Consider the following 18,284-nt stretch of genomic DNA (forward strand, 5'->3'; position numbering starts at 1 on the left):
ATATAAGTTATTTGTTCAATCGGCGAAGCCTGTATACCCTTTGCATTAACAACCCCCGGCCGACAAGAGCCGCGCCTGCTCAACAATCACTACAGTACGCACCAGACACAAACGGAAGCTGGCTCCTCCCTTGACAAGTGTTTGGTGCACTTGTCTTGAGATGCCAGGCCCCGACACCCAGCTCCGCCAGCGTCGCCGCCGCATCGCATCACATCGCATCGCATTGCATCAGTGGCCTGTCCAAGTCCTCACTCGCAGAAACAAGCTCTGGCCCAGTGGACGCCACGAACCCAGTTGGACCTCCCCCCTCCACAGCGCCAGTCTGGCGAAGCATCCTGACCGTTGGGCATCCCATCACACCACCCACTCGCCGCCCGCCCTCGCTTCGGGTAATCGGGGTACCTGCGGCCGCCCACGAATCGTCGCCGAGATGCAGGTCTCTCGCCATCACTCACACTTTCCCCAAGTGCCAACCCACCGCCCGTCTGCCGCGCCGCAAGCTGCTCCGATCCGTGCTACCAAGGTGCTTGCTTTATTCCTGTAGTAGGTAGGCAAGCCAGCCAGCTCGCTCTCTCGCCTCGCCTCGCCTTCACGTGCGCTCTGCCCAATGCCGTGCCTTCCCCAGCCGACCATGCGCCCAAGCTGTCGTCATACGAGTGCGGAGGCGTGTCTCGATGCTACCGTCTCCTCCATCTCGCTGCAGACAATCCAACGTGCGACCTGAAGCCTTCCTGCCCGACCTGCAAGTAGAGTTCATGCACATAGCCGCGCGCCTCGCCAACTGCATTCAAAGCACAGCTGCCAGAGCTGAGGATCTGACCGTCTAAAAGGAAGCTCCTCACCGAGATCCGTGGCGCCGTCGCCCCTCGCCGCTGCTGTCGCCGCCACCACCACTGCTCTCTATCCGATTCGGCTTCAGGTTTGAGGCCCCCCCGGCAGTCTGCATCACGGTCCATCACCGTCATGTCATCAGATCCAGCCCTCGTCACCATCAGCTACCGGCAGCCCGGCACGCAACCTCCCGTGTTCGTGGCCGGTTCCTTCTCGGATCCTCCCTGGCAGCTCCGGCAGATGCATTGCACTGCGGTCGACGCCGAGGAGAATCATTTCACCATTCAAGTGCTGGTTCAGTCCGGTCACGAGTACATCTACAAGTTCAAGGTCGGAGATGATAGCGACTGGGTTGTCGACAAGCACGCCAGCATCGGTAAGTCGCCTGCTCGTGGCTGTCGCTATCTAAATTGACCGTATCCTTGTCCAGCCACGCAAAGCGACGGAAGCCCGGCCAACGTTCTCAAGGTGCCAGGCGTCACCGACACATCGGCTGGCTCTCTTCAGACACCGCTAGAGGCCACAGAGAGGAAAGGGGCGTCGTCCCCTCACCCGGGTTTGCGAGGCACACTTGCTGGCGCCCCTTCCGGCCCGACCAAGTCGCACGTTGCCAAGGCGTTGAGCGTCGAGACGCAGGCACCACGTGAAGGATCCCAAACCCCAATCGAGGTGGTCGCCAAAACGGCAGCCGAGGTCGCAGACACTGCCGCCCTGCTTGACGACGTGAGCGACGACATCCCGGCCCGGAATACCCGCTGATTGTCAATTCGCTGATGATTGTGTCCAGCCGGAGTCCACTGCGCCGGATGGCTCTGGCACGACCTACGGCCATGGCGGTTTGACTGGAAACGAAGGCGGTGATGACCTCAAAACGCCCCTCTTCGCGCATGAGTGTTTTGGAGCGTATGAGTTTGTTGAAGATGGGCTTGACCATCACGATGTGTCGGACAAGGTTCCCAAGTGCATGGATCCCGAGTTTTCACTGAGCGACTATGAGACGGGCGGGATCGATCCTGGCGACCCTACGCTAGAGCGATTTCCATGCGATAGGCCTTCGGTCATGGATGCGCTGCGCAAGATACAATCGTGCACCGATGAGCATCGATTCCAGCTCGAGGAGCCGTCGATTGATTCTCGTGCCTCGCGCCGGACCAGCGTCGACTCGTCGGACGGGACTGCTTCAATGGGGTCTCTGAGCCCGACGTCGACGCGCAGGACGGAAAATAGGCTGTCTCACAGCAGCTTTGGCCACAACAAATCAGCCTTGTCTTTGGGATCCATCGCCGAGGAGCCAAAAGCGGGAGAACTCGGGCCAAGCAAGCCGCAGCACGCACGGAAGGCAGTGGATGTGGTAGTACACGGCCAAGCAGTATCGCCCCCGACCGATGATGATGAAGCGTTGACAATGAAAGTTTGATGTCGCAGAAGAGGGCGTAGCTGCCTACGAGTGTTTCTTCCATGCGCGTGGTTTCTTTGATTCATCATCGGCCTGGAGCATTGGAGTGGGATAGTGATATGGGAACCTGGGCTATTCTTTGTCTCAAGTACTACCAAAACATCGGACATCAATTTGGCGTTGAATCAGCAAGCTTACAAGCACCGAAACCATTACGGGTCCGGCGTCGCATAGAAAAGTGTACCGCGTAGTGAAGATGCGAGCGGCGACACTCGTGATTTCGAAGCGCGTAACTAGCCTTTCCAGTCGCGAGACGATATGTCAATCAAAAACATGCACATCAGGGCGGGCAACAGCCATGGAATCGTCTCAGCCGCGAGGAACGGCGGCCCGCCCATCATCGTTACCCCGAATCAACCTTCCAACGAAAAGCCAACGTCGCCCGCCTCTTGTGCCATCTTGACGAGGTTGGCTCGCATATGCTCTGCCAAATCCCTCTCGGGGCCCTCTAGGGCATCGAAGGTCAGGCGGTCGATCCAGTCGCGCAGGCCATGCTGGAGCACGTTCCTGGCGCGCAGCTTGGCACCGTCGACATGGCCGGCGCTACCGTGGAGGGTCATGCGCTCGACCTTGGAGTCATACACACCGCGGTGGAGGATGTTGTTGTTGTAGAAGACGACGTCGCCGGGCTCCATCTCGACGACGAGCTGGCCGGGCAGGGTCTTTTCATAGGGGTCGGCGTTGCGCTCGGCGTCGGTGCGGGCGCGACGGTGAGAGCCCGGGACGACGACGAGGCTGGCGTCCCGGTAGAGGGCCAGGTTCCACTGGGCGGAGAAGGCGGGCTTGCCGAGGCGGTCGAGCTCCTCGTCGGCGGTGGCGGCGGCGGGGATGTCGTCGCGGTGCCAGCGGAGCTTGAAGTCGCGGTCCGGGCGGACGAGCAGGTTGAAGAGCTCCATGACGAGGTGGTCGCGGGGGCACTGCAGCAGCTCGAGGGTCGGGGCGACGATGGCGTCGGAGAAGTAGGCGCGGACGAAGTCGGGCTGGTGCGGCATGTCCGGGTGCATGAGGCCCTGGACGCCCCAGATGCCGTGGGCGGCCGGGTTGGGCCCGTCGATGGTCCACGGCGGGAACTGCTTGGGGAGCGTGCGCACGTCGGGCCAGCGGCCGGCGCGGGCGTTGGCCGTGGCGTCGTGGGCGGCGCGGCGCAGCGTCTCGAGGGCGTCGCCGGTGAAGGCGCCGGGCACGAGGACGAAGCCGTCGCGGTTGAGCCGCTCGAGGAGACTCATGGCTCACATACGGGGGCTTGGTGTTGAGGGGGGGATGAGCGTGTGCTGCTTCGTTGATGGTGAGGGATGAGGGGGTTGCTATCTACTCGGTGTTGTCGAGAGAAGAATGGCATATACCTGTGTGATTTGATGAGAGAGCACAGACATGAAGGTCAACGGATGGTGAGCAAGGGAGGATAGCTTGCTTATGCATGTGAGGCGAACGGATGCGGGGTTGTGGCCCAAGACTGACTGGGAGCAAGCACACGAGGCTCATTTGTTTAGACGACTCTCGTTCATGGCACATGCTTTATTATAATCGCGACGGGCTTGGCACCTTGCGGAACCTCATCCATTGCGAGAAACGGCTCGGTTGCTCATCGTACCAGGACTGATGCCATTCCCGCCCCACGTGGACGGGCGCTGCTGTGGCGGTGGAGTTTGCTCACAGTAAACGGGCGCTTGTGCCCGTCTGCCCGTCTTGTCTGAGTTGGTTTCGCCGGAGGGACGCCAAAGATATGGATTGAGTAAGGAATTTCACCTTGGACTTTTGACTTGAGCACAAGTTAGAGGTTGAGATGCTACGTATAACGTAAGACTCAGCGCAGCGATCCATTCAACGCTCCACGCGGGTCGGCGGGCAGCAAGCGCGGACCCGCTTCGCGCCTGCCAATAACAAGTGAATGACGTTGGCGTCGCCGCAAAGAAAAAAAAAGTCCCCTGGCGCATTTCGGACTGGGGAAACAGAAGCTTTCTCAACCTCACGAGCGACCACCACCCTTCCCCCCCCCGTCTTCTGCGATGCCTCCCATGGCACCCGCATTCTCCATATGCTCCCTATGCATATCTGCACTAGGGCGCCGTCCCGTCCCTCGGGCCATCGCGCAGCAGCCATGCCTCGGTCAGCGTTTCCTGTCGCGGCCGCCCAGGTCCAGGCCGTCGCGCATGGTTCTCTCCGACCAGGTCCATCGGGCCCCGACGTCTCGCGACGACCGCCGCTCGCGACAGAGGTCGGTTGACGGGCCCTTTGCCGGCATGAACCGAAGGGTCGCCAACGTGGAACCGAGGCGGGAGCGAAAGACGGCCGACGCGGCTCCCGGCGGCAGACAGCGAGACCCGCGCAAGGACCGCGCTCGCGGCCCCAAGGACGACAGGAAGGCTCTCAAGATGCAGCGCGCGCTGGCCACCGTGTCCTACAACAGACGCTCGTCCATCAAGGAACGCCTGTCGCAGTTTGAGTCCTTCGACCAGTTCGACCTCCTGCCGGCCCTGAAGACGGCCGTGTCCGAGGAGCTGTTCAAGGGCATGGTCGACATCCGCCCGACGCCGGTCCAGCGGCTGGCGATACCCGCGCTGCTCGGTCAATCGAGCCCCGAAGAACACAAGAAGCGCAGCGAACAGCTCGAGTCCTTCCTGCTGGCCGCCGAAACGGGTTCCGGCAAGACTCTGGCCTACCTCCTGCCTGCCGTCGACGCTCTCAAGATTGCCGAGGCTGAGGACCCGGACGTCAAGGCGTACAGAGAACGGCAAGAGGTCGAAAAGAAGCGACAGGAAGACCAAAACTTTAAGGGAAAGCCTTTCGAGGAGCCTCATCCCACCATGGCCCGGCCAAAGGTGGTTGTCCTCGTGCCGACTGCTGAGCTGGCTCAGCAAGTCATGCGCGTGTCCAAATCGCTGTCGCACGTGGCCAAGTTCAAGACGGAGATGCTCTCGTCCGACCTCAAGGCACAGCAGATTCAGAGGAACCTGTACGGTCCCAAGGGAGTCGATGTTGTCGTCGCCACGCCGCATCTTCTCGCCTCCATCGCCGACTCGGATCCCAACATCCTCTCCCGAGTGCACAGCCTCATTGTCGACGAAGCCGACTCCTTGCTTGACCGGAGCTTCGCGCCCGTCACGACAAGCATCATCGAGCGGGCCATGCCGTCGCTCAAGAAGCTCGTCTGCTGCTCGGCTACCATTCCTCGCAAACTCAACAACTACCTTGCCACCAACTACCCCAACATGGTAAGAATCACGACGCCCAACCTTCACGCCATTCCGCGTCGCGTACAGCTCGGTGTCATCGACGTATCCCGCGACCCGTACCGTAACAACAAGGATCTAGCCTGTGCCGATACCATTTACAGCATCGGGCGAGAGGCGTCGGCACACGAGGGGCCCGTCAAAGGCGAGATCGATGTTCGACGGGTCATGGTGTTTGTCAACGAGCGCGAGAAGACGGAGGAGGTGGCCGAGTACCTGCGCTCCAAGGGCATCGACGCGCAAGCTTTGCATAGAGACACGCCGGAGAAGCGCCACGGCGAGATCCTCGAGACATTTACGACATCCGAGGCGTTGCGCATCCCGGCGCCCGACACGACAGGTCGAAAGCGCTCGCTGGCAAACGTCAAGGCGCTGGTCGTGACAGACTTGGCGTCGAGAGGCATCGATACCCTGGCCGTTCGGCACGTCATTCTCTACGATGTTCCTCACACCACCATCGACTTCATCCACCGCCTGGGTCGCGCGGGGCGCATGGGCAGGCGAGGGCGGGGCATCGTGCTGGTCGGCAACGACGACAGGAAGGACGTTGTCGCCGAGGTCAAGAGGAGTATGTTTATGGGCCAGGCACTCATCTAGACGTGAGCGTGCATAATTCATGTAACATCCTGTACAACACCATCTGTAAAACATATACATATATATTCACGACTCATGCGTGAGAGGGGTTGTTCCAGGACGAAATAGGGCTCGCTAATAGAGTTGATGGATGGCTTTTTCTCACGGGCCATTTTGTCTGTACGAGTCGTATGAGACGCGCACCACTCTTTGTGTGTACAGCTGCGTGGTTGTGAGGGACAGTGTGGTACTATTGACAGACAAGAATCGTCATTCAGTCGCATCAAGTGGCTTAAGATAAATCCAGTTCGTTTGGTGTGGTTGATGTTTTTAGTGGGTCCATCGACAACCACAACCAATTTGTTGGTCGCGACGCGCGACGCGTCTGGACTTTCCATCAACCCCATCTTCGAAGTCCCCACCGCGCGCAACCCAACCCAGCCTTGCCTCAACGCAACACACAATTACCAGAAGCCACGTTCGAACCCTTTCGACACGCGCCCTTGGGTTCCTGCACAGTTATCGACGCCTTCTTTACCTCTTGGATACAGCACATATATCCGCAACCCTGGGAGCCACAACAATGCCGCGACCAAAGCGGGCGCGGAACGCGGCGCCCTCCAACGCGACCAAGGCGCAGGAACCGTTGAGCGACACAGACCACCTGGACGAGGAGCGAGGACGCGCTAGGGGCCGTCGCCGGACCACGCGATCCATGGGCTCTCGCCTGAGCCTCGGGGAGGAGCATGCAGTCCGGGAGGCAAACCGCGCACGCGACGCCGCGCTGGACAGGCTGGCCAACGAGGATGCCACCAGCACCACGGCGGGCGGCAGCGGGCAGACGGCCGGTGACGACACGAGGAGCTCCGTCGAGATTGGACGACGCGCCATGGCCACGCCCGCGATGCGCCGCGACACCACCGGCCTGGACCTCGCCGACGACGACGTGTTCGGCGACCTGGACGAGAGCTTCGCCGACGGCGAGATCCCCCGCGGCGGCGGCGGCGGCGGCGGCGGGCGCTCCGCCGACAGCACCTCGCTGTCCTTTAGCAGCTTCAAGCCCAGGTCGCGGCAGTCGAGCATCATCGGCCGACACGACCCTCCCATCCGCCCCAGCAGCAGGGGCCCCAACACGCCCGGCGTCGGCTCCTCCTTCAACATCGGCGTCTTCAGGAGGCGCGCCCGCGAGCCCTCCATCCTGGGCACGTCACGGCGGCCTAGGTCCGAGGCGGGCGGCACCACGGCCAACAACTCTGAGGTGGAGAGCGAGGGCGAGTTCGAGCCCCCCGAGGCGGAGTCGACGCCGCTCAACGCCAGGCGACGCACGCGCAATAGCATGCGTGGGGTCCGGGGTAGCAGTCAGTCGGCGGAGCCTGCGCCCGCGCCCGGGGCAGGGTCTAGGAAAAGGAAGAGCGTGGAGTCACACGAGGAGGGTGTCCGGCCAGAGAAGACATCGCGGGTCGAGCCCGAGGAGCCTCAACCGCAGCTCGTCGACGACGACGAGGGCAGCGACTCGGAGCTGTCCGCCATCGCCTCGTCGCCCTCCCCCCCGCCGCCGGGATTCTTTCAGCGGCCCGTCACGCCGGTCAACATGGACGACATCACCGCTCCGCCAGCCAGCAGCGACTCGGAGGAGGACGCACAGGTGTGGCCAGACATTCACACGCTCGCAAAGAAGCGCCGCCGCCCGTCCGTCACTACCCCAATGCGCACAGACGACAACCTGTCCAACGTCTCCTCCCCGCCATCCCTAACGCACTCGCCCAACTTCGCCGAGCGGTCCGCCACCACCAGACAGCGCGGCCGCGCCGCCAAGCGCCACCATCACCACCACCAGGAGCGATCCCCCAAGGTCACCACCGCCGACCTCACCAACCTGCTCCCCAAGCGTCGCTACAAGAGGGTACGAGACGACCCGTTCGGCCTCGGCAGCGACGAGGAGTTTGACACGGCGGACCTGGCGCAGGATGACGACGAGCTCTCGTACCTGGACGCCCGGGCCGCGCGCAAGAGAAAGGGCAACAACAGCCGCTCCCGCAGCCGAGCGGCATCCGCTCGCCCAGGCTCCCGCGCCGGGTCCCGCGTCCGCGGCAACGCCTCGGTCCTGAAGCCGAAGCAGACGCCCGCCTCGGAGCGCCGCTCCGCGCGCATTGGCGGTGGCAACAGTAGCAGCAGCAGCAAAAAGACGTACCAGCACCGTCGGTCCTCGGACAAGGAAAACGAGAGCGGCGGTGATGATGACAATGAGGAGGGGGAGGAGGAGGAGGAAGAGGGCGAGGGGCTGAGCCAGTTCGTGCCCCTGCCCGACGACACGTTCGAGATGGGGTCCACGGGCGGCGATGCGACTACGGGGGACCGCCGCCGCGACTTTGCCACGACGGAGGAGCTGCAGCAGGCGGCCAAGAAGTTCAAGGAGGTGGACAGGTGGGAGCTCGAGTACGAGGAGGTGACCGAGACGCCGTCTCCGGAAGACGCCCGGTAGTAACGTAAACCCGGGCAGGGAGGAGAGCGTGCGTCCTGTCTGCCGCGTCCTGTCCCCTCCCCTCCCTTTGTTAATTCTCCCTTTTCTTCTCATGGACCCTAAGCGTATTTGGAGTATCATTGGGCATTTGGGTGCGTGCTTGCGAGTGTCGGTGTTGGCAGGGGGCGGAGAATGGACGATCTTTGGCGCACTCGAGCTTCACGACATGTAACAGCATGGGCTGTGGGTCTGCAGACTCCTTTGAGGCGAGCCATGGGGCTATTCTTTATATCATGTTTGCCTGTGTCCTGCTGGAATAGATTTTTGCGAGGACCGCTACCGGAAACAAAACAAAAAACCAATTCTTTGACTGTTTGACTCCCCAACGCCCTGACGCTCATGCGAATACAGTCGACGCTTCTTGTTGCGTTTTTGGCACTCTGCCGCTAAGTACCGTAGCCTGCTGTCGCAGGGGAGCTGACGTGCGCCAGGCTGATGCTGTCGGTCTTCTGCTCCACGACCTTGAGCAGCGGATCCAGGATGTTTGGATCTCGCAGCCCGATGGTGACGTCGTCTGGCAGGCGTCCAGACATGACCAATGCCTGCATGCGTGCACATACGCGGAGTCTTTGGTTAGCGACAACGAGGGATACGCAACGCGGTGGCCGCTTTCCGAGCGCGGTGCCCCGCGAAGACAGGGAGACAAGGTGGGGACAGGGCGGGGGGAGCTCACCTTCTTGACGTCGTCAAAGTTGGACTCCTTCTCCGTGTACTCGCGGAGCACCTCGTCCGTGTCAAAGTCGACGTAGACGCGCGTGTCGCGGATGCGCACGATGACGTTGTCGAGGCGCATGAAGAGGCGGCACAGGAGCAGCATGCGCTGGGCGTGGACGCGGACCTTGACGCTGTAGAGGGAGATGCCGTTGTCGTCGAGCTCGCTCTCGTACAAGACGACCTCGTCGAAGAAGAGGATGGGGTCGCGCCGCTTGAGGAGCTCGATGGGGATCTTCTTGTCTGTGGGCTGGAAGCTCGGGGCCTGTCCGGCGGTGGCGGCAGTGGCGGCGGCGGGTTGCCCCTGGGACGGTTGCTGCTGCTGCTGCTGCTGCTGCTGGACGGTGCCGCGATACGTGGTCGAGTAGCTCCAGTCGTAGGGCTTGACCACCTCCTTGATGCCGGCAGTGGTGCCCTCGCGGGTGCTCTCCCAGTCGCGCGCGTAGGCGACCTTGAGTACGCAGCGGTCCGTCTTGTCGACGGCGTCGAGCGCGTCGGGGGTGTTGAACTCGATGGACCAGCCCGAGGGGACGTGCCGGACCGACGCCACGTTGTCGCCAAAGATCATCTCGGGCATGGGGATGCCGATGCGCTCCGTCAGCGCGTCGATGGCGCCCGACTTGGAGATGGGGAGCTTGCGCGTCGAGATGAGGAAGCGGCGCTGCGTGTGGCTCGTCGTGGCCGCGGCGAGGGCGTTGGGCGCGGGGAAGGGCGCGTCGGGGTGCGACATGTGGTTCATGGCCGAGGTCGTGGTTGTGGCCGTTGCGGCGGCGGCCGGGGGGAGAGCGGGAGCGCGGCCCGGAGGAGTGCGGAAGGGTTGGGGGTTTGCCATTGGGAGCGGCGGCAGATGGTAGTGGTAAGTAATAAGCTGGAGGTTGGAGGTTGGAAAGCTTGGATGGAGCTCCTCGATGGACAGAGGCAGCGGACGCGCGGGGCGGGGCGATGAGGGGGGGGGGCACAATGGATGGTGGGGGTGTGGAAGGAACTGCCGGGGCGGCACCTTACAAAGTACGTACCTACCGTTGCACTAACAGACGCAGCAACGAGCGCTGCTGTCAAAAGGCTTACCGTGCAGGGCACCGCGGTCTACATTGTATGCTTCCTGCTGTTCAAGGGCATAATGAAAGCAGATTCAGACGAGGGAGGAGTGAACATGGTCACCATTGTAGTATGTGCAGCATGATGGCTAACTAGCTTTATCAATTCCCAATCCTGCATCACAATTCACACTCAAGGCAGCTGGAGGTATAGTTACTGTAACTGTGATCCTGGAACCTGGAAGCTGGGGTCCCACATCTGCGGCGATGGACGCCTCCTTACAACGGCGCCCGCCCGACAAACACAAAAGGCGAGATGCGAAAGCACTCGCAGAAGAAGAACAAAAAAAACTCTGGAACCGATTGAAGACAGAATCCTGCCCACGGAAGCATTCCATGTGCCATCATCCATACATGGCCATGCCGGCCCGCGCCCAAGACCTAGGCCGCTGTCGTTGTGTTAGTCAGCGCCAAGCTTGGCAGCAACGGGCCGCCCACCACCCGTTGGTTGCTCTGACGACGGCGCCATGTTTGGCATCCCTCGCCAACCCCGGACACTCTCAGACCAGCTGCCCGCACACACGCACACACCACACGCATCACCACCAGCGTCTTTCCCGGCTCGCTGCGACGAAAACGTCTCCAACGACGTTTCTCCCCGTCCTCGCCTTCATCGCCCGTCCGTCACATCCACAGGCTTACAATGGCCAGTCGCACCCTCGAGACGCGCTTCGAGCGCATGTCCGTGCAGGACGAGAACGGCGACGTGGCCAAGGCATATTCCTCCTCCAAGTCCAAGGTATGGATCGGGACCCCAGTCTGCTCGCTGTGCCCGCACATGGCTTCTCCAAAAGTCTGTTCCCACGCTAATGGCCACTTTGTGCCCCTTCCAACAGACGGTCGTCTCATCGTCGAGCGCATCACAGCTCCCCCAGGGCAGCAGCCGCGCGAACCTCTACAAGGTCGCGCTCCAGTCGCAGAGCCACAACGCCGTCGCCTCGGTCACGCTGCCGTCCCAAGCCGCTCAGCGCAAGGGCAACAATAACAACAACAGCAACCCTGCATCTCCGCCGCGAAAGCCTCTCCCGTCCAGCTCCTCCCGCACCTCACAAGACGACGACGCCGCCGCCGAAGAGGCTGCCGCCGAGTCCGCTCTGGTAGCAGCGCAGCCGTCGGCAGTCCCCAAGCAGTTCCACCTCGGCATGTTCGAGATTGGGCGCCCGCTGGGCAAGGGCAAGTTTGGCCGCGTCTACCTGGCCAGGGAGCGCACGAGCGGCTTCATCTGCGCCCTCAAGGTCCTGCACAAGAGCGAGCTGCAGGTCGGCGGCGTCGAGCGCCAGGTGCGCCGCGAGATTGAGATCCAGAGCAACCTGCGGCACCCCAACATCCTGCAGCTGTTTGGCCACTTCCACGACAGCAAGCGCGTCTTCCTCATCCTCGAGTTCGCCGGCAAGGGCGAGCTGTACAAGCACCTCCGCCGCGAGAACCGCTTCCCCGAGTGGAAGGCGGCCCAGTACATTGCCCAGATGGCGTCGGCGCTGCGCTACCTCCACAGGAAGCACGTAATCCACAGGGACATCAAGCCCGAGAACATCCTCGTCGGCATCCACGGCGAGATCAAGATCTCCGACTTTGGCTGGAGCGTCCACGCGCCCAACAACAGGAGGAAGACCATGTGCGGCACCCTCGACTACCTGCCCCCCGAGATGATCAAGCCGGGCTCGTCGGACAACTACTACAGCGAAAAGGTTGACCTTTGGAGTCTCGGGGTCTTGACGTATGAGTTCCTCGTCGGCGAAGCGCCCTTCGAGGACACCCCAGTCATGACACAGCGGAGGATTGCCCGGGCAGACATGTCCATTCCGTCTTTTGTGAGCCCCGAGGCCAGCGATCTCATCAAAAGGGTATGTTGGCTGTTCCCATCTGTTTGTCCGAGAGTCGCCTTCACATACTGACTGGCATGCCTTCAGCTTTTGGTTCTGGATCCCGAAAAGCGAATCCCTCTCGAGGCTGTCCAGCAGCACCCTTGGATCATTAAGCATTGTGTCAAGGGCGAGAGGGCGTCGAATCGTGAGAAGGCATGATGTGATGCCTTGAAGGCATGCCCCGTTGCTTGTTGCTTAATGCGGGGAAACAAGGGCGCACGCGGAGTACAAGGGATTGCAATAGTAAGGTCGTTGGGGATAATGGGTGTGCATCTGAAGGAGTTTGGTGTTTTGACCTAGCGCGCCATTCGTATAACTGAGATGGAGCTGCGTTGCGTTTTTTTCCAACTATGGTCTGGGTATCGTCGATAGCGTAAAGGCCGGGTCCACGCCGGCAATGCTTTTTGATATGGTACAAATCATCAGGACTGAAGATTTCTGCTTCCCCGTCCCCCTTTTTTCTTCACCGGTATACCTCGTCAAACGGACGAGTGTCGGTGAAGCACGAGTCCCAAACTTGGTCAATCACCTTGGCCGCCTGCGCCTCGTCCTTGCACCTCGGCCGCGCCATGACGGAGTTGATGGCCCTCCGGCGGACGCAGTTTTGGAACTGCTGTGTCACCGACCACTGCCCCCTGGTAAATGCCTCTCGCGTAAAGCGGCATTCGCCACTAAGCATGGAGGCACGGATCTGTGCAAGCTCGTTAGCAGGCTGTGCGACGGATGACGATACCGACATCCCCAGACGGCTGGCTCACCTCTGTGCATGCGGCGTGCTTCAAGTCCTTGTCGCCCACCCAATCAACCTTCCACCGCAAGTGGTCCCAAGCGTGCACCATCTCGTGGGCAAGCGTGTCTTCCAGATGCTTGCGGTCGCGGACCTCGTTTGCGCACAGCAGGATGCCGTGGTTGGGGCTGAAGCCACCCGACTGGCGGTGGACCTGGCCGTCTTCCTCGAGGCGAGCCGGACAGCGGCGGCAGAGGATGTTTTCGCGGTCGAGGTTGCCGTTGAGGCCGCGGATCTTGTCTGAGAGGAAGCGCACAACGGGCGAGTAGGTGAAGAGCCAATCGCGGTACTCGTCGCAGCGCTTGCAGTCGCGCTCCTCGTGGACCTTGTACCGCCATTCGCGGTAATGGAACTGACCCTCCTTGGTCATCTGTCCCGAGAGGATGCGGAAGTAGTTCATCCACCACTTGGTCTCCGGGTCGAATCCCGTGCGCGCGGGATCGTTGACGACCTCGCGAGGGGCGCCGCCGTTGCTGGAGCTGGGCACCCCCGTGCCGGCGGCGGCGGCGGGCGTCGACGATGGAGAGTCGGATCCCATGGTGGCTGGCGATGGCTTGCGGCCCCCAAGAAGAAGAAAGCAGGGCGGCCGGACCGGTGAGGCGGCGACTACGTGGTCAGACGGCTGGCCGGCTGCTGGTTGCCTTGCCTATTTGGCCTGCCTCTCGTCCTCGCTGGCGTCGGTCGATCCGTACGTACGTTCCTATGTCTGTCCGTCTGTCTGTATGTCTGTCTGCCTTCTTCCTGCCTAGTCTCCCTACTTGTCCGCCTTGGCGCCGCCGCGGACACGGCTCCGTTTGGACACGAGCAGGATTGACAGGCGCCGTCGCTTGATGCTCAATGCGGAGCAAGTCGTGTCGGGTCGCCGAGAGGACTCGACACACCGTTCCCAGCGGGATAAACCGCTGGTCGCGTCAGACGTCAGATGAGCGGATGAGGGGGATCTTCGGGTCCCAAGGTAACTTTGGGACGCGCGAGCCGACACGCCCTGCCTGCCTGGCCGGATGAATGGATGGATGGGACACGGAGCTCGATGTGACGAAAAAGGCGTCTGTCTGCTGGAGCAACGTCGAGTCGTGCATGCGTCAAAACTGGGATCCTTCCAATGGGATGGGACGGGCGTGCGGGCGGTGGAATTCTGCCACCCGCGGCGCCCCGGGTTGGAGGGCATTGAATGGCCAGCGGCAGGGCCGCCAGCCTTTTAGCGGCCTCAGGGGGGGGCTTGGGTTTGGCGGCGCCTTATTACTAGCAGCGTCTTGTGCTGCCTGCTGAGGTCATCGACCCAGTAGGCGCAGCCCACCGACGCCAACCCAAGGCAGTGGGCCCAAACCGGCATGCCGGCCAGTCTGCAGCGTGCCCAGGTGGTGTCGAAAACTTCCTTGCATGTGCAGTGGAGGGCAGGGCAGGCCAGTGCGGTAAGGGCGCTGTAGCGCGGGTAGGCAGCTACTAACGCGGAGGCAGCCCAACTGAAAATCACCTCACAGTGCAAGACGGTGCCCCGTTGGTACCTTGGCGTGTCTGGCCCGTAGTAATGCGGCGGGGACGGTACTTAGGGGGGACACCGCCCGGCGTGGGACCGCGGACGGACCTATGACGGCCGCCCATCGCCCCCCGGCGAGCGGGTCCGACATCGGGTCCGGAGCCCAGGCGGGTCCAATGAGCTCTGACGCAACTCACACCTCTCACACCACTTGCGCGAAGATCCCGGCAGGATCCTACCTTTCAGCGTGCAAGTCGCACCTTGGCTTGTGGTCCTTTCACACGCCCTGGATGCACAATTGCAAGGAACATACGGCGAAACAACGATGACGGACGAGGGAATTACGAGCGGCCGCGCGACGCCGCAGCCTCAGCAACGCCAGCAGGCTCAAGGTATGTCCTCGCATGTGATGGCCGGAGACGAATTGGATAGTCAAGTCCGTCCGCCTCTTGCCTCGCATTTCTTCATCTTCTTGCTCCTCGATATTTCCCTCGCCTGCCTCAACCCCTGCCTGTCTTGTCCGAGCTCAATTGCTTCGCTATTTCGTCTCTCTTGGCTGTTGCAGCCTACCTTTTCCAATACTGACCACATTTCGTTCACAAAAAAGTCGCCGACATGACGAAGCGTTCCAAGTCGTACACGGTCGTCATCAAGCTGGGTAAGCCTCGTATTGCCTCATTCCCCAGTTAACCACCTAGCGACATTTTGCTCATCGAAAATACTATAGGCACAAGCTCCATCGTGGACGAAAAGACGCATGAGCCCTTGCTGCCCATTCTGACGCTCATCGTCGACACGGCTTGCAAGCTGCGCAAAGATGGCCACAGGGTCGTCATCGTCTCCTCTGGAGCCATTGGCGTGGGCTTGCGCCGCATGGACGTTGACAAGCGGCCAAAGCACCTAGCACAGCTACAGGTGAGTTGACAGGATTGAGGGACAATTCAGTCTGTCTGCAGTCTGCTAACTTCATCGCCAGGCTCTAGCCGCAATAGGCCAATGCCGCCTCATCGGCCTTTGGGACAGTCTGTTTGCCCACATGGCCCAGCCCGTTGCTCAGATCCTGTTGACCAGGAATGACATTGCTGATGTGAGTGGCGACGATGGGCGACGGGCGACGATGAGGACTGACATGAGTGGCACACGCAGCGAACACGATACCTAAATGCTCAAAACACATTCAACCAGCTCATGGACATGGGCGTCATCCCCATTGTCAACGAAAACGATACCTTGGCCGTTTCTGAAATTAAGTTTGGCGACAACGATACCCTCTCTGCGATCACGGCCGCCATGATCCACGCAGACATGCTTTTCCTCATGACCGACGTCGACTGTCTGTACGACAAGAACCCCCGGACGCACCCTGACGCGCGCCCCATTGAGATTGTGGACGATATAAATGCCCTTGAGGCTGACGGTAAGCTCCCCGGCCACTGCAGGCCCCGCCGCAATCGATACGCCATGCTGACCAGCACGTGCAGTCTCAAGTGCCGGCTCAGCCTTGGGGACGGGCGGCATGGGCACCAAGATCGTCGCTGCGAGGCTGGGCATGCTGGCGGGTGTCACAACGATAATTACCCGGTCCTCCAATCCGGGCAACATCCTCGGCATCGTCCGCTACCTCACCACCCCGCGGACCCCCAGCAGCAGCACGTCATCCGAGTCTGGTGACCACCACCACCACGCTGTAGACAGCATCACGCAGAAGACTGTCTCCCTTAACCTGTCCGACCCGTCGACGCAGTTTGATGATTCCGAGGCTCCTCCCCTGCACACACGCTTCTTGCCGTCGAGTGATCCTATCCAGGATCGCTACTTCTGGCTCCTTCACACCCCCAACCCGCATGGCACCGTCTACATTGACGCCGGCTGCCACAGGGCCCTGCTTGACAAGGCAGGCCTGCTTCCCGTCGGCGTCGTAGACGTCGAGGGTCACTTCGCGCAGTCCGAAGTTGTCCGTTTGGTCGTCGTGGAGAGGCGCGCTTCCTCTCCTGGACCGGATGGGAAGCGCTGGGAGGGCTTCGCTCAGGAGGTGGGCCGCATCATAGTCAACTACGCCGCCGCCGAGATCTCCATGATCATGGGACATAAGAGCTCCCAGATCGAGAACATTCTCGGTTACGCAGACAGCGAGTACGTTGCTGACCGGTCGCACATTGGCTTCTTCAGGCCAGAGAGCCGCCCAGTCACACCGATCCGGGATTTGCATTGAGCACTAGCATGGACGTTGATCAGAGGCGTTTATTTCTTTTCCTTTTGTCCTCGAGGCCGAGGAGGCAGCATCAGTTCCTTATTGGAAGAAATGAATCAACGTGAACCGACGAATTTTCCATTTCACATGCCCTGTAAGTTGCCCGTAATTGTTTTGCCCATCAACGCCGTTGCCATGTTCCAAAAAAAAAAAGCCCGGATTCTAACGCCGACAGAATATCCATTCCCGTCAATTCTATACAGGCCTCCCCAGCTAGGTCGTAGCAAACAGATTGTCTTCGTCGCGCAGGTACTCGCCGCAGTCGGCCTGCCTGAAGACGGTTATGCCCGTCGGGTCAAGCCGCCGCGCCTCGGCCGAGCTCCTCGCAGTGAGGCCGAAGCCCAGAGGCGTATCATTCATGCTGTAGACGACGACTCCCTGGTGCTCGGGGCAGTCGTCGGACCATCGCCCGACGTGCGCCTTGACGACGTTGCCGCCGTACAGGAACGGCATCTCTCCGTTGGGCCGCACCCAGACCTTCCATCGGGCGTGCTCGGAGAGGATCTCGAGCGCGGTAATATGCAGGCGGAATTTGCCGGTCTTGGTAAACTTGCCTGCAGAAGCCGGGGGGTTAGCATATATGAGAGACAATTTGAATTGGAAACAGGCCTCCCCAAAGGGAGCTGGTGCAGGGCCATCGCACCAATGCAGGTCCCCAGGGACAGTAGCTTCTCGCGCGCTATAGACGTGGCCAGGTTGGCGATTGACAGGCGAACGTAGTAGACGCGATCCTTGACGAGGCGAAAGACGAAGCGATCGGCATTCGGCGAGTCGTCGAGCGGCGCAATGAGGTTCTTGAGCGAGCTGCCCGTGTAGTTGGCCAGCTTGGTGAAGAGCGTCTTGCTCTCCTGTTCTGTGAGAGGGCGCATGGTGGCGAGTCGATCGATCAGCGCCTTGTGGAGTTTGCTATTGCGGTGATTCTCTTGTCAGATTCGGCCGGCGCGCTGCTGAGAACCGGTTCGGAAAGGCAAGGGGGGTTTGTCGCCGAGGCAAATATGAGAAAGGCGCCGTTCAAAAGGTGAGTGTTCGCGACCAGTTCGGCCTTGGTCTCGAGACGAAAAAAAAATCTGGAGCCGACGACGAGCCTATCAGAAGTGGGGTCTGGTCCAGATAAGATGGCGGGCGGGTTGAGCCTGGAGGAAGCGCTGGGCAAAACTTCAGCGGGGGGTGGGAGACGCCTGCAGGAATCCATCGGCGCCTTTGCTCAGCGCAACCACCTGGGCTTTCATTGCGGGGTAGCATTAGTACACCTCAGGCAGGCATTATAGTGCCGGCGAATTGAAGACCCAGCCCCGCGACTCAATGCCCTGAGCTGGGTCGAGACGACCGCCACCACCACTCGGGCTACGTGCATCGCTTGCTGGAGGTGTCCACGGGTCGTTCCAGCACGCACCACACACACCAACCCACCGACTTTGTAGCCTGCCGGCGTCCCCTCTCTGGCCAGTGGAGCACAGTACCTGTCCCTTCAGGTTCAAGCCT

General features: G+C 61.1%; 9 protein-coding genes across 9 annotated transcripts; 5 read left to right on the plus strand and 4 right to left on the minus strand.

Moving 5' to 3' along the window:
• Positions 1-9: 9 nt before the first annotated feature.
• On the plus strand, positions 10-2,420 carry JDV02_000987 (uncharacterized protein). The gene is made up of 3 exons (XM_047981871.1): positions 10-1,207; positions 1,262-1,554; positions 1,619-2,420. The coding sequence occupies exons 1-3, from the start codon at positions 964-966 to the stop codon at positions 2,246-2,248; spliced, it is 1,167 nt and encodes a 388-aa protein (XP_047837832.1). The 5' UTR covers positions 10-963; the 3' UTR covers positions 2,249-2,420.
• Positions 2,243-4,064, minus strand: JDV02_000988 (uncharacterized protein). The gene has a single exon (XM_047981872.1). The coding sequence runs from the start codon at positions 3,511-3,513 to the stop codon at positions 2,641-2,643; it is 873 nt and encodes a 290-aa protein (XP_047837833.1). The 5' UTR covers positions 3,514-4,064; the 3' UTR covers positions 2,243-2,640.
• A 229-nt stretch (positions 4,065-4,293) lies between these two features.
• Positions 4,294-6,114, plus strand: MRH4 (RNA helicase; the record flags this gene model as incomplete). The annotated part of the gene is made up of 1 exon (XM_047981873.1): positions 4,294-6,114. One exon carries the CDS (start codon positions 4,294-4,296, stop codon positions 6,112-6,114), a length of 1,821 nt encoding a protein of 606 aa, XP_047837834.1.
• Positions 6,115-6,676: 562 nt separating this feature from the next.
• JDV02_000990 (uncharacterized protein) lies at positions 6,677-8,575 on the plus strand (the record flags this gene model as incomplete). Its single annotated transcript, XM_047981874.1, has 1 exon — positions 6,677-8,575. The coding sequence occupies one exon, from the start codon at positions 6,677-6,679 to the stop codon at positions 8,573-8,575; it is 1,899 nt and encodes a 632-aa protein (XP_047837835.1).
• Positions 8,576-8,661: 86 nt separating this feature from the next.
• TIP41 (Tap42 interacting protein) lies at positions 8,662-10,197 on the minus strand. Its single transcript, XM_047981875.1, has 2 exons — positions 9,288-10,197; positions 8,662-9,156 (listed from the first exon to the last, which is right to left on the minus strand). Exons 1-2 carry the CDS (start codon positions 10,155-10,157, stop codon positions 9,001-9,003), a joined length of 1,026 nt encoding a protein of 341 aa, XP_047837836.1. The 5' UTR covers positions 10,158-10,197; the 3' UTR covers positions 8,662-9,000.
• A 755-nt stretch (positions 10,198-10,952) lies between these two features.
• IPL1 (Non-specific serine/threonine protein kinase) lies at positions 10,953-12,716 on the plus strand. Its single transcript, XM_047981876.1, has 3 exons — positions 10,953-11,161; positions 11,259-12,266; positions 12,333-12,716. The coding sequence occupies exons 1-3, from the start codon at positions 11,066-11,068 to the stop codon at positions 12,444-12,446; spliced, it is 1,218 nt and encodes a 405-aa protein (XP_047837837.1). The 5' UTR covers positions 10,953-11,065; the 3' UTR covers positions 12,447-12,716.
• A 34-nt stretch (positions 12,717-12,750) lies between these two features.
• Positions 12,751-13,612, minus strand: ATP23 (Mitochondrial inner membrane protease atp23; the record flags this gene model as incomplete). Its single annotated transcript, XM_047981877.1, has 2 exons — positions 12,751-12,978; positions 13,046-13,612. The coding sequence occupies 2 exons, from the start codon at positions 13,610-13,612 to the stop codon at positions 12,751-12,753; spliced, it is 795 nt and encodes a 264-aa protein (XP_047837838.1).
• Positions 13,613-14,876: 1,264 nt separating this feature from the next.
• On the plus strand, positions 14,877-16,763 carry PRO1 (Glutamate 5-kinase; the record flags this gene model as incomplete). Its single annotated transcript, XM_047981878.1, has 6 exons — positions 14,877-14,943; positions 15,159-15,209; positions 15,279-15,466; positions 15,528-15,638; positions 15,698-15,968; positions 16,033-16,763. 6 exons carry the CDS (start codon positions 14,877-14,879, stop codon positions 16,761-16,763), a joined length of 1,419 nt encoding a protein of 472 aa, XP_047837839.1.
• On the minus strand, positions 16,688-17,892 carry NIP7 (ribosome biosynthesis protein nip7). The gene is made up of 2 exons (XM_047981879.1): positions 17,446-17,892; positions 16,688-17,356 (listed from the first exon to the last, which is right to left on the minus strand). The coding sequence occupies exons 1-2, from the start codon at positions 17,669-17,671 to the stop codon at positions 17,016-17,018; spliced, it is 567 nt and encodes a 188-aa protein (XP_047837840.1). The 5' UTR covers positions 17,672-17,892; the 3' UTR covers positions 16,688-17,015.
• Positions 17,893-18,284: the final 392 nt, after the last annotated feature.

This window comes from Purpureocillium takamizusanense, chromosome 1, assembly GCF_022605165.1.
Source record: "Purpureocillium takamizusanense chromosome 1, complete sequence".
Classification (NCBI taxonomy): domain Eukaryota; kingdom Fungi; phylum Ascomycota; class Sordariomycetes; order Hypocreales; family Ophiocordycipitaceae; genus Purpureocillium; species Purpureocillium takamizusanense.